The 14,209-nt window shown below is 36.2% G+C and overlaps 1 protein-coding gene across 3 annotated transcripts in view; it reads left to right on the forward strand.

The window, feature by feature from the left end:
- Positions 1-11,114, forward strand: part of LOC141434993 (facilitated trehalose transporter Tret1-like) — a 30,408-nt gene extending 19,294 nt beyond the window's left edge. For all 3 annotated transcript variants that reach the window (XM_074097511.1, XM_074097503.1, XM_074097494.1), the window contains 10 exons: positions 304-459; positions 2,142-2,225; positions 3,748-3,835; positions 3,969-4,102; positions 7,136-7,345; positions 8,311-8,379; positions 8,577-8,684; positions 9,694-9,839; positions 10,725-10,848; positions 10,939-11,114. In XM_074097511.1, the coding sequence (XP_073953612.1) occupies positions 304-459; positions 2,142-2,225; positions 3,748-3,835; positions 3,969-4,102; positions 7,136-7,345; positions 8,311-8,379; positions 8,577-8,684; positions 9,694-9,839; positions 10,725-10,848; positions 10,939-11,022 (1,203 nt within the window). In that variant the 3' untranslated portion in view covers positions 11,023-11,114. The remainder of the gene's footprint in view (positions 1-303; positions 460-2,141; positions 2,226-3,747; positions 3,836-3,968; positions 4,103-7,135; positions 7,346-8,310; positions 8,380-8,576; positions 8,685-9,693; positions 9,840-10,724; positions 10,849-10,938) is intronic.
- Positions 11,115-14,209: the final 3,095 nt, after the last annotated feature.

Here is a 14,209-nt window from a genome sequence, read left to right on the forward strand (position 1 = left end):
GCTTTTGTAGACTACTTACGTTTTGTAAACCACTCATTAAGTGTAAGTAACATTTATTTTGAGTCAATAAATGTCTTACCAGTATAATCAGGTACGAAAAAAAAATTAGGTACTCATTAAATCATTTTTAACTGCGTGACTCAGGACACACATCCCACTAATATTATAAACGTGAAAGTTTGTAAGAGTACTTAATTGTTTTTCGGTTTGGTCAAATACTTGATTATCAAATATGAACTGAGCTGTCTGCCGAAGTTAACGGAAATCAAGAAAAACACGGTGTATAATTCAATAACTACCCAGGTTCTGACATATGTGGCGGAGGTAACCCAGCCGCACCTGAGGGGCGCCCTGTCGGCCACCAGTAGCATGTGTATCATCATCGGAGTGTTCACCCAGTTCCTTTTCGGGCTATTCATGTACTGGCGAACCGTGGCACTGGTCAACATTATCTTCACGGTAAGTTTTATTTGACTGATTTATTATTATTTATAAATGCTTCTTCTTCTTTCGGAGATATCTCGTACATACAGGAGGTTGGCAGTCATAATTGAAATTGGCATTGATCACTTTTTTTCGCCACTACCGTAATAGAAATCACGGGGTGATTAGAAATATTCTAGTGTTTTTTTTGCATGGCTACAAAAAACACCAAGATCACTAAAGCCAATTACTTTAGTTTTTAGTATTAAGTTCAATATATAGTTATTTTTTCTTAAATTCTTGTATTTAAATAAAAGAAAATAAAATATTATAACGAAAAAAAAGTTCAATATTTGTTTATTTTGCTTGCAACAGTCGATAGTCGTGAAGTTAGTCAGAAGTATTAAATATTTTTGTGCAAAGAGAGACGTCACCAAGGTAAGAAATAACATTTCCAAAAACTTTGTTATAATAGATAGGGATTTTAGTGATAATAACAGTGTAGTGGCGGTTTAATCTAGTTACCCGGTGTCTGCAGTGTCTAAATATTAAAACGTAAGACCGACCGACGTTTGACCGAGGTTATTTATAATCAGTTGTAATTGTACAAAAGTAATTTCATAACCGTTTCGGTTAGAAACTAAGGTGAATAGACACGGCGTAGGGGGTGACTAGATACGCTATATGGGGTGTTTAGGCACGCTGTTTGGGGTGAGAAGACACGACAGTGGGGTGAAAAATAACGAAGGGAGGGGTTAATAGAAATTAGTACTAGTAGGCCTCTACAGTAATGTACTATTATTTTATTATTCCCTTGACAAGGTCCTATAGTCCTATCACCCGCATATTTTTTTTTCACAATTGCGACAACCCTGACTGAATTTTCCATTCACCCCATATGTCGTGTCTATGTAAAACGGGGTCACGTTTTACGGATTTGTAAAAATCTTGTGTTTTTTTTTAAATTTTCACTATACCGAGAGCAATATGGCTTTTTTTTCTGATGCAAATTCGGAGAGCTTGTTAGGACTCACAAAAGAAAAACAATATCAGGTCCTTTACTATTTAAATTCATTCATAAAATCAACGTTTGGCAAAAAAAGTTTAATAAAATGTATCATTTGAGAAACACTTTATTAAGAATAATTAAGAGGTGCCAGTAGCTCAGGTTAACTTGGTTAATAAATAGGTTAGGTTAGGTTAGAACTGAGACCCTAAGAAAAAACTAACTTCTGCCAGTAAAGTTGGTTAGGTTAGAACTGCGACCCTAAGAAAAAACGCGCTGCTGCCAGTACAGTAGGTTAGGTTAGGTTAGGTTAGAATAGTTGGTTGGATTAGGTTAGATAGAACTGCGACCTTAAGGAATGCGAAACAAAAACGAGCCACGAGAACCAAATCCTACCAATTTAACTATGTTATGTAACCAGTTTGTCAAATAACCATTTATTAATTGATGTTTTGTAAAATGACTAATTTGAAAAATTAGTTGTTTGGGTAATGGACATTTTTTAAAATGATGATTGATATATGATGTGTTGTAAAGTGACAAGTTTGTTAAAAGTATATTTATTAAATTATTATTTGTGATATGAGCAGTTGTTGCATATGAAGTGGTTGTGAAATGAATTGTTTGTGAAACGTTGTTTGTAAAATGATTATTTGTTAAACGTTCTTTGCCAAATGATAGTAAACCCATAATTTTATTTATTGTTCGTCAGGTTTTAGCGGTCATCGCTCTTTTCTTCGTGCCGGAGTCCCCACATTGGCTGGTTTCGCGAAAACGTTATGATGATGCTAGAAAGGTACTTAGACAATGCAAAATTACAATTTTTTAAGTGTTCAGGTACAGTCACCAGCACCAATATCTGACATAACAAGCGTGCATAAATATTTGATACGACTCTATTTCTAGAGCCGGAAGGACGTGTCAGGTATATTGCACGCTCTGTTGTGGCAGATATTAATGCTGGTGACTGTACAACTGGCTCTCTACAAAACCTACTACTTCGTTACACTACAGATGCCGCCTTCCTTATCTTGTCCATTGAAATGTCGAACATCAAGCTGATAAAACAATCAATCTACACTTAGGAAGGAAAATGGTTTTATCCTGTCTCCGTTGTTGGTACCGCTACTTATCTGCTTATCGCCTCAGATATATTGAAATCATAGATAGTTATTCTGCATGTAAAAAACAATAGGTACTTAGTACCTATGCTTTGTATAAAGGTAAGGAGGTAAGTACTTTACCGTTTACATGCAAACTACATATGTCAATACAAAGGCTGATTGTAATATTGATTTGCTCAGCGAGGCGTCAGAAAATCGACATAGAGGAAAAATTTGACCATAGTTATGCAAAAAGCGACCAACCCCATTTTTTTTGAGAAATTAGTTAGAAATGCCTTTAAAAACTATTTTTTTTCCATATTCTGCTGAAACCCACCAATTTTTATGACTTCATTTCACTGAGATATTAAATTAAGTATAAAACGCCTATCTGTCGAAATGTGCGTTTTTTAGTGTCAAGAACAGCCAAGTATCGTATTTGGTATTTTTCAACCGTAAAAATAACTTGTAATTACTTTTACTTAGACCATCTGCTATTTAGACGAGTTGCTACTTTGACCATCTGCTTTTTAGACCAGTTGCTACTTAGACCAGCTGTTTTTTTAGACGAGGTGATACTAACCCGTTTTAATCTGCAGAAAACAGCCGCTCCAATTTACCTTCGGTCCACCTGGTCGGATTCTACTAAAAGGAACTATGAGTTAGCACATTTATTTAATCTGCGTAAAATGATATATATGAATAGATAGTATATGGTCACTTTCAGCAATTTTGTTTTTCGGTGTATTCGAAGTGTGGTCGTTTTGCGTCAGTGCCCGTACGACTATTGTGCCGTCCTCATTAATAACAAAGTTTGAACGCAATAGTATTAGCAGTGTAGCAAAAAGCGGAAACTTAGTGACCGCCAAAATGCAAACTTAACACCAGAGCCAAAAAACTTTTAGATTTTAATAAAAAAATCATAACTTCTTTATTTACCAATGGAAACACTTGCAATTTGGAATAAATACATAACTTATAGATTACTTTCAATTCCCATTCTCAAAACCTAATGGAAATCCTAGTCCTTTTAGTGTCGCTTACGCCAATGGCACTTTTGTTTTCATTACGATGAGACGCTGTAAATTAAAAAGGTAATGTATGGTAATTGTACGACCAGTAAGAATTCCATAAATCATAAATGCTGTAACCAGTTGCATACTATTTCAACAGGGATATTGTTATTCAATTTATTTACATTGATTCTTTTTCTAGAGTCTGCAATGGCTTCGAGGCTGGACCAATTCTACAGCTGTGTCAGCGGAATTACGCGATATTCAAGCATTATTTAAAGATAAGAAATGTAAGTTAAGAATAAAGAGTAATTGTATTGTATTGTATTGTAAGTTTAGAGCAGGCTGCAATTTTCTTTTGAAAAGAAATAGTCATTATTTATGCAGAATTTAAGACACTGATTATACCTTTAATTATTCCAGCTGAAGCGGGAGACATGGATGAAACTTTTACCGAGAAGCTATCCCACTACCTGAAGAGAAGTTTTCTGTACCCTTTTTTCCTTGTCAGTTCCTGCTTTTTCATAGGCCATTTCAGTGGCATGACAACTCTACAAGTAAGCATTGCTGTGAATCGATCGATAGATAAAAAATAAGAGGGCTTTTAAAAAAAATACAGTTTTTAAAAAAGTGTCTTACAGTCGTCATCATAAACATCGCTGCTGTATAAATAGCTCATAAAATTGGAATAAGACCGTATTGTCAAACGTCTAAGTCTGTGTCTAAGTGCGTGTTCAGATATTTTTTTTACCATCTATGTAGACTAGAGTTCCGAACCTGCGGACTGCTCTTACTCCTAAAAGTGAAAACTGTGTATCGTCAGGGGTAACGAACCAGATGCCATAAGAAATAGTGGATACAATAGTACATTACTGCAGAGGCCGGGAAAAAAAGGCTTGCAGGCCGAGTATGTATAGAAGGCCCAGCTACAGAGTACTTTACTATTATATGTAAGGTCCAGCGAAGCGAGGCCGGATAATAGAGCTTTTCTCAAACATGCACTAAAATAAATAAAAACTCCTAGAAATCAATGTTTTATTCGTAAGACCACTAAAATTATACCAGACTCAAATTATAACTACCTACCATCTATAATGTGTTTATTTCATTATAACATGAATTTTTAAAACGTTAAAATAATCCCAAAACAACAAATTGCTATAAAACATGTAGATAATACGGACTGCAAAAATAAAAAATCACGTATAGTCTGTCAAAAAAGAGAAGAAATTAAAAAGTGGCAACACTGTAGTGTCATCCCTTTCAAACCCTGTCTAACCAAAAAGGGAGGACACTACAGTGTTGCCACTTAATAATTTCTTCTCTTTTTTGACAGAGTATACCTATCACGTTTCTAAACGAAACTTTTAAAATGTCAATTTTGGCACTTACTTGCAAAATGGCTAAAGCTTTGGCTATTATCTAGTCGGTATTTCTCAGGTCACAAGAATGATCACTGCGGTACGATGCATAATAATAATAATAATAATTTAATTAATTTTCAGATAATTACATCCATTAATGTTAGTAAAAAGTATACAAATAACTTATCAATCTATTGTTAGTGAAAACCCATACACCACCACCGCATACCGGGCTAATATAGATTTAGTGGCATGGCATTCAATGTGCGTGTACATGAAAAACAGGGTCGGTATTTCTAAGTTGGTATTGTCCGGGCCGGTAAAGAAAGACTGTCCCTAGGCCAGCAGGGCTACTACGAAACTCGAAGTTCGTGTCGTGCGGTCCCTCTGACACTTATACTATTTAATACGAGAGCACTAGGTATATTTTGAAGCTTGTTTAAGGAACACACTTGGAACACAACATAAACATAACATAGCATGTTTGAGTAAAATACATTCGAACAGAACTTTTCCTTTTTTTGAAGTCCGTTAAAAAGCGGCGAAAGATACACACTGATTTTGTTTGTAAAGGGTAGGTATCATAGCTGGGCAATAACTCGTTTATCTGTTAATCGTTAATTAACGAAGGTATTATTTCGACTAACGGATTAACTTTTAATTTAACTTCAAAACATGTTAAAGGAGTCGTTAACTTCCGTTAAATGTCCCTAAATCCGTTAATCGTTAATTTGGCGCCTCATCATCATCATCATCATCCCAGCCTATATACGTCCCACTGCTGGCCACAGGCCTCCTCTCAAAACAAGAGGGCTCGAATTTGGCGCCTACTATTTATAAAAGAGATACCGCACGCACGCGGCGCTGCGCCCTTTGAGTATTCAACTAAAAGCACGCTTACGGGTTGCTAACCATTTTTTCTGAGGGAAAGGAGGTGAGAGGCGATGTAATCCCACATCATGCAATTTTACAACATAATAAAACAAGCACAATGTTCGTACGCACGCATACAAACCGAATTCCTAAACACAACAGTAACTTCTTGTTTGGACATGACATTTGTACGTCACACAGAGAATAACGTAAAATCTAACAAAATATATAAATACTTACTGTTTCATTTAAGATTTCAAGAAGTATGTACTTAATTGTTAGATCGCACAATGTTTTATCATTAAAAGGTAAGTAGGTAGATCTTGGGTCTGAAAATTGATATTGGGATTTATCAGAAAATGTATATAGCAAAATTTTTACATAGGTACTAGTTCTTTTGTAAACGTAGATTTATATAGGTACATACGTGATATCTTTAGATAGTTTTGTTAATAGTATAGGTATCCAAAGTAAGTATTACAATAGGCACAGAATTAATGACATTGTCTAGATATCTCGTTATATTATCTAGTGAATCTTATATGAAGTAATAAAACAAAAGACCAAATTAAATTTAGGATAGGAGCATTATAACTGACACTTATTGCAAATAAATTAATTATGAATTATGAAAATCTATTTAACATATAATGTTCATGAAGGGGAAAATCATGCCAGATAATTAAATACACACTTCAGTTATACACGTCTTTTTATTATTCCTAATCTATTAACTTACCCAAACCAACGCAACTATAAGAACACTAACGCAACTATATGAAAATGCAATTTTTATCGAATGTTAACGGATTAACGATTAACTTTAACTTGCGTTAAATCTTCCAAAAAACAAAGCTTTAACGTTTAACGTAGTTAACTTTTTTTGTAACGAATTAGCGATTAACGAAGTTAACCGTTTGATTTTCGGTGCCCAGCTATGGTAGGTATAAATGATAAACTATTTATAATAAAATTGTCAAGGGTAAATTCCGAAAATACTTATTATGCGTTCTAGGTCCTGAACAGTTACGATGTTTATGATGGCGATTGTACCTTTTCGAAATATATACCTACCTCTTACAAACTGTCCCTAATCTCAGTTCGGCCATTCCCATTTTATTGTGCACCTGTCTAATTACCGTATCGCTTTTCTTGTCAGGCAAAAGCGACACGGCACTGAAACTGAGTGCACATCTAGGAAAAGGATGGCTGCCATTTACATTTATTGGTGTACTCAAGTCTAATTACCGTGTCACATGCGGGGAAAAAGCAGTACGGTAATTAGACAGGTGCATAATAAAATGAGAATGGCCGAGTTGTTCACCTACTAATTTGGTGAATGGGCACGCGCAGACGTATGCAGTGTCCATATTCCAGATGCTGGAGGCACCCATAGACAGATACTATGCTACGCTTATTTTGGGGATAGTGCAGATAGTCGGTTCATCCTCTTGTGTGCTGCTGGTTCACTACACGGGGAAGAGGCCGTTAACGTTGTTCTCCACCGCAGGAGCTGGCGTATGCTGCATGCTTGTGGCCGCCTACGATGGTTACATCACAACGGTGACGTATTAAATGATTTACTATTAGTCGTATTAGGAGTCTAATTGGTCGCCATAGAAGAAATCGGTCGGATCATCATCATCGTCAACCAGTTATTGTAATGCGAATAAAATGCAACGTTTTTTTGTCACTACCTACTACAGTATTACCTACTTACTACAGTAGGTAATGACAGTGGACCGTCAAATTTTTTGGGATATTGTTTGGGTTATTTGCTATCTTTTCACCCATGGACCTAGGGTCCTGAGGGTCACGGTTTGGGAGATATGATTTTTTAAATGATTCTCAAAATTCCCTAAGTCCCGCCTCTAAACATCCATAACCAGGGGTCGGACAACAAGTGCCGATGACGTCAAACCACTTATAAACGTAAACTTGTAAACGTCATCCGCACTTTTTGTCCGACCCCTGTCCATAACTTTTTTATTAATTTACGTAAAATACAAATGGTGTCAACATCTCTATTGTCTTGAATTTTTTAGTAGGTACTTGAATTTCGAAGTTGGATTTATTCACAACAGTTAATAAACATTAATAAGTTTTTAAAGAATATAAAAGTCTATCACGAATAATTATTGGAGTAGACACATTTTATATTGAGAAGAGTTCTATCAGACCACATTTTTAATTTTCATTAAATTTTTATGGAATTATCGAGAAAAACTAAAAAAAAATGCAACGTTGCCAGCTCAGCAGGTATAAACGCTAATTGTTATATTACGTACATTAATAAAAAGTTACGAACGATCAAATGCGGGATTTCGGGAATTATGAGAACAACATTTAAAAAATCATATCTCCGAAACCGTGACCCCAAGGTCCAAGGGTGGATGGAAAGATAGATAGCAAAATGAACCCAAAAAAAATTAAGGGGACATGTGTCGAACATATTTATTTATAATTTACTTAGACGTGCTAGGAAATTAATACTTAGTTCGCAAAGACTCATTATTCTAATTTTTCAGCACAATGTAACAGTGGACCCTACTGGCGACTCAAATATTAATGGCACCCTGATGGACGCCGATCTCACGGTAAAATTGATATTTAAGTAAACTAATTATTAATTAAGTAAAGTACTTAATAGGAAAATACACAGACCTTGCTTGAATACTGATATAAGTAAAACATTAGGGTACATTTGAGTGGATAGGTACCTATTGGTATCGTCGATTGTAGCTCTGCTGACAAGGATACTCGGAATACTCTTTTTATTACTGTGTTCTTTCAGAAAAGTTTAATAAGTGGATATTCGTGGATTCCTACAACCCTACTTCTGCTTCTTGCCTTTATAACTCATTTGGGCATACGGTTGCTGCCATGGATACTCATTGGTGAGGTAAATATCAACGTAACATTCGGCCACATTATCTAATCTATACATACGAGTACAATAAATCTGAAGAGGGTCTAAAGTCTGCAGGGCTACTACGAAAATCTAAACTCGAAGTTCGTGTCGTGCGGTCCCTCTGACACTTATACTGTTTAATACGAGAGTGAGAGGGACGGTACGATACGAACTTCGAGTTTCGAGTTTCGTAGTAGCCTTGCTGTACATGGAAGATATTCGAAAAAAAGTTGGCCGGGGATACTAGAATCGATAACAACACGTTCCAACAGTTTTTAGATTTTTTTCTGTTTGTCTGCTTAATATCTGTTTGTCGTTTATTTGACCGCGCATCACGTGAGAACGGCTGAACGGATTTGGATGAAAACTACTAAGTAATCTGTCGAGAAAATCCTCGGCCAGGTTATAGGCTATAAAAATTCAACCCCTGAAAGGGGGGGGGGGTAGCCACTACACTCGATTGAAATTAGTTTGCACCTGAATCTTATGACGCTTCTTAGGAAGGAGGTGCAGAATCTTTTTTCAACGACTTCCAGTACCCGGCTAAACTAACAGATGGCGCTGAAATTAATAGGCACGCTGCGTTGTCATCGTTCATCCACCATTACCTCTCATATTCTAGAATTTTTTACCGTACAACGGCAAAATATACTAGAACTGTGTGTCCTTGTGTCTGTCTGTGGCACCGTAGCACCGTGGCGTTTTTTTTATTTGAAAGCAGGTTTTCTAGCGATGGTTCTTAGACATGTTTTATCAAAATCGGTTGAGCCGTTTTTGAGATATTGAACGTTGAAGTGACAAAGTCGGGGGTTTTCCAACATTTTGTTGGTTAGGTAGGTTATAGGTAGATTATAGGTTTATAGTTCTATTTTGTTAACGTTAGTGAAAAAATTGAGCGACACTGCAGTGGGATTTGCATATTTTTTGGGCGCTATTTTGTATTCAACCGAATGTTTCTATTTTTATTTTGTCGCACTGATGATTGTCCCTCTCTTGACAGGTGTTCAGTGCGAGAACTCGGTCAGGGGGCGCGGGCCTGGCCAGTGCCGTGGGCTATATCTTCGGCTTCCTTACTAACCGGATGTATATAGCCTTACTGGATACCATATCAGTATGGGGAACGTATGGACTTTACGGTGTAGTCTGGTGAGGATACTTTTCTACCAAGTATCGCAAAATGTTAAGGAATTTTACAGTTTTATTTTTAAAGTACTTAGTAACAAACGTATTTGGAGTAGGGCCCGCATTTAAAAGTAGAGTATATACCTAGCTTGTATTCATTAATTAACTTACTAACTAATAAAGTAATCATGCACTAAGCTAAGGTTTAGTCCATGAACACACCATTACATCTACTAAATTATATAAATAACAGATCTAATGAATAATGTTTTTCCATCGTATTTTGTCGGATAAGTTCACATTTATTTTGCTTTTTGCAAAGTACTACTAACTTTTCAGCCAAAATACGACGGCAAAACCTTATACATCTGCAAATGATTTGAGCAAGCAACGTGCTATCGACGACTGCCCCTCGCTCAATTGACGTTACGTATGATGAGATGAGTGACCATTGATATCTATGTACCTAGATAGATGTCGATGTGAGTGACACTAGCTATTACCAAATATTTATAGAATACTAGTAGTAAGTAGGAGTCGCGCTGTCATCGTTCATCCACCATTACCTCTCATATTTCGTTTTCTAGATTTTTTTTACCGTACAACGGCAAAAACTACTAGACACTGGCAAAATTGTCCTCCGATGGACAGAGCCATATTTTTTTAAAGAAACAACATAGTATATAAGTATTTATAGAATACTAGTGTTCTATAAATATTTGGTAATTGCCCGCGACTCATCCGCGTAGAAGTATGAAAAATAGTTTACATTTCAGACCTACCGAATATACACAAAAAACATAAAAATCGGTCAAGCCGTTTCGAAGGAGTTTAGTCACAAACATTTTTTATATATGTACTTATTAGAGATAATCAACCTAATATCACTGTCAAAATTGTACTTTTCAGCATAGCTGGAAGCATATTATTGTATTTTATACTACCGGAGACAGAGGGCAAGGAACTGGGTGATATCCAAACTCACTTTGCGGGTGGCAGAAAGTTGACCAATAAGGTGTATAAACCCAAGACGGTACGAAATTTAGCGCCTATTATAATAGACATGTATATTTTAACATTTAAAATTAAATCTAACATACTTCAACTTTTTCATTGGTTGCAGAGGAAAACTAATGAAGTGTCTATGGGGACAGAAATCAAGGGCACCAGCAATCCAACATTTGAAGGCGATGATTGTAGAATGTAACTCTTTACTTGCCTAAAAATGTATATTACAAAAAAATATATGTAGTTGATATGAAACTAATGAAATTAAGTACATGAATTGTAATAAAATGAGCCTTGTTGTTTTATTTTCATGGTTTCTAAGATGAAGTACTTCTTCTTATCTCAATTATCTCAATTATTTAGACTTAATTTCCACACATGCAGCGAATCAGGCTCTTCCTGTTCTTGTGCAAGCATTACGAGACGCGCCTCGATAAAATATTTGGGGCTTATAGTTGACCAACGCCTATCTTTTAAGGAACATATAGGCATCCTTGCAGGGAGAGTGAGAAAGGTCGTGTTTGTCTTTAGGCGTTTGAGGGAGTGTGCACCGACTAGTGTTCTTTATCAAGTGTACTTTGCTTTGTGTCAATCTGTTATTCAGTACTGTGTCTGTCTCTGGGGCAGTGCCTGCAAGACCTTTTTAATAGTCGTTGAACGTGCTCAACGTGCCGTCATTAAAGTTATGCTTAGGAAGCCTTTCCGCTATCCCACTGACAGTCTTTATAAGGAGTGTCAGTTGCTGAGGGTCAGACAACTTTTTATATCGAGAGCAGTCGTGCGTACTCAAACGCTGTGGTGAAATCCCCGTTCCATAATCAGCTTTTGGAAAGACGACTTTATAAGGTGCCAGTTCCGAGAGTTAGATCTGCGCTGGCGAGGAGATCTCCGATGTTTATCCATCCATTTATATATAATGTAGTCTGTAGGAACGTGGACATAAAGAATTGTGCAACGTCTAAGGCGACTTACATGATCAGGAAATGGCTTATGACTGTCATATGATCAAACAGAAAACATGCTCAACGTTTGTTCTTAGGTCTCAGGATACTTACTTATACACACTCACACACACATACACACACACACACACACACACACACACACACACACACACACACACACACACACACACACACACACAATACATTATGCGCTCACAACTTGACTATTTATTTAATTCTGTAATGTACTACTTAAATCAGTTATTTGCCTGTTTAGGCTATCTTAAGCTCTCTTAAAAGCACGCAACTGTAAACTGAGATGTAAACCAACTCATCGGGCCCCAAGATACCACTGGGGATTTGGGGTCCACTGTATACTACTAAAAATGTAATACTTGTGTGTAATAATAAAATTTTCATTTTCATTTTTTCATTTTCAATTAAGTACCTTTATTTTTATATTGTTAAAAACCAATCATTTTGTTATAAGTTATGGATTTCTTATTATCGTTAGGTAAGTACTAATATTATGAATTAAATGCGAAAGTGAGTTTGTTAGTCTGCAACGCTTTCACGCCTTAACTATTGAACCGATTGGCGTGAAACTGCATTTTTACATCACTTCGGCCAACCAGAATAAATAATAGGATAGTACATTTTATCTCGAAAATGTGCATTGTTCCCCATGTTCCACCTGTCCCTATCGCTGTATCCCCCCTGACAGAGATATGTGCAATATTTTTCCTTTCTTCTCCACCGATAGGAATAAGCATTCCATGTATTTCTACTAAAATCCATGGCGGTAGGGACATGTGGATTTTTTTCCAACCATCCATACTAGCTGACCGTGTGGTAGGGACTTCTGGAATATTTTTCAACCATCCATACTAGCTGACCGTGTGGTAGGGACATGTGGATTTTTTTCCAACCATCCTATACTAGCTGACCGTTTGGTAGGGACTTGTGGATTTTTTTCCAACCATCCATACTAAGTGCCCGCCTGGTAGGGACTAGTGGACTTTTTTCCAACCATCCATACTAGTTAACCGTTTGGTAGGGACTTGTGGATTTTTTTCCAACCATCTATACTAGCCGACTGCCTGGTAGGGACTTGTGGATTTTTTTTTCAACCATCAATACTAGCTGACCGTGTGATAGGGACTTGCGGATTTTTTTTAACCATCCATACTAGCTTACCGTTTTGTTCTTGTTATTTTATCAAAAAAACGTTCTGAGAGTCGCATGGAAGTCAGTTTGGATGGTTGGAAGAAAGGAAAAATTTTACACGTATCTCTATCAGGGGGGATAATTATATCGATATCGGTAGGGACAGGTGGAACAGTGGTATTGCTCTATACTAGTAGGTACCAGTACTAGTCAGCAACAAAGATAAGAATATAGCCAAAGTATCAAAAATATGTATATGTTATGGACCAAGTGATTAATAATGACATTATGTTTAATGCCCGGACATATCGCATTAAATTCTACCATTAAAATAACTTACTTTACAGATTTTAATAGATGTTTAGACATTCATTAAATTTTACGTATACTTAAGTAAAAAAAATGTAATGAGACATGTTTTTATTACTTTGCCCAATAGGGGATAGACATTATGTATATTATGTATAATGTCCGGGCAATGTAATTAATTGAATAAGTAGTTTTTATCACATTGCTATCTCATATTGGTCATTTTTCATAATGCCCGATTTATCTTTTGGTCCACAACATATGTATACAAATGTGCCGATCAACTTTGGCTGTATTCATATCTTTGTTGCTAACTGTACTTTAATAATGTGCCGATTTTTCTTTCAAAAACCTTCTTAACACTACGTAGCACACTAACAAACTTTGGCATTTATAATATTAGCTTGTACTATTATCTATTCTGTGATATTAGTAGGATAGGATTATACAGCAGGGCTAATACGAAACTCGAAACTTTAAGTTCGTATCGTACCGTCCCTCTCGCTCTCGTATTAAACAGTATAAGTGTCAGAGGGACCGCACGACACGAACTTCGAGTTTCGGGTTTCGTAGTAGCCCTGCAGGATTATGCCAAGTCTATAATAATAGGTACTCAGGTTACAGACGTAGCTGTATGGTCTAGATCCCTTAACCTTTTCCGATGGTTACAAACTAAAAAATGTAAAGAATAGAAAAATAAAATGAAAATAAATAAGTAAGTACGGAGAAAAAGAAAAAAAAACAAATCTAGTTTATCTAAGAATTGAATTATATTCCCTGTTTTCCTTCTTACCTTCAAGAATCTATCGCTTTTAGGATGGCGGCACTGACAGGATACGATTATAATAATATGACAAATTAAGAAATAGGAAAACTATTTAATTTATCGAGTGACCTAAAATCACGATCTGTGACAATAATTATCAAATAATATTACATCTGACCAGCTGCTGTATGGGCGTAGTT

Source organism: Choristoneura fumiferana, chromosome Z, assembly GCF_025370935.1.
Source record: "Choristoneura fumiferana chromosome Z, NRCan_CFum_1, whole genome shotgun sequence".
NCBI classification, from domain to species: Eukaryota; Metazoa; Arthropoda; class Insecta; order Lepidoptera; family Tortricidae; genus Choristoneura; species Choristoneura fumiferana.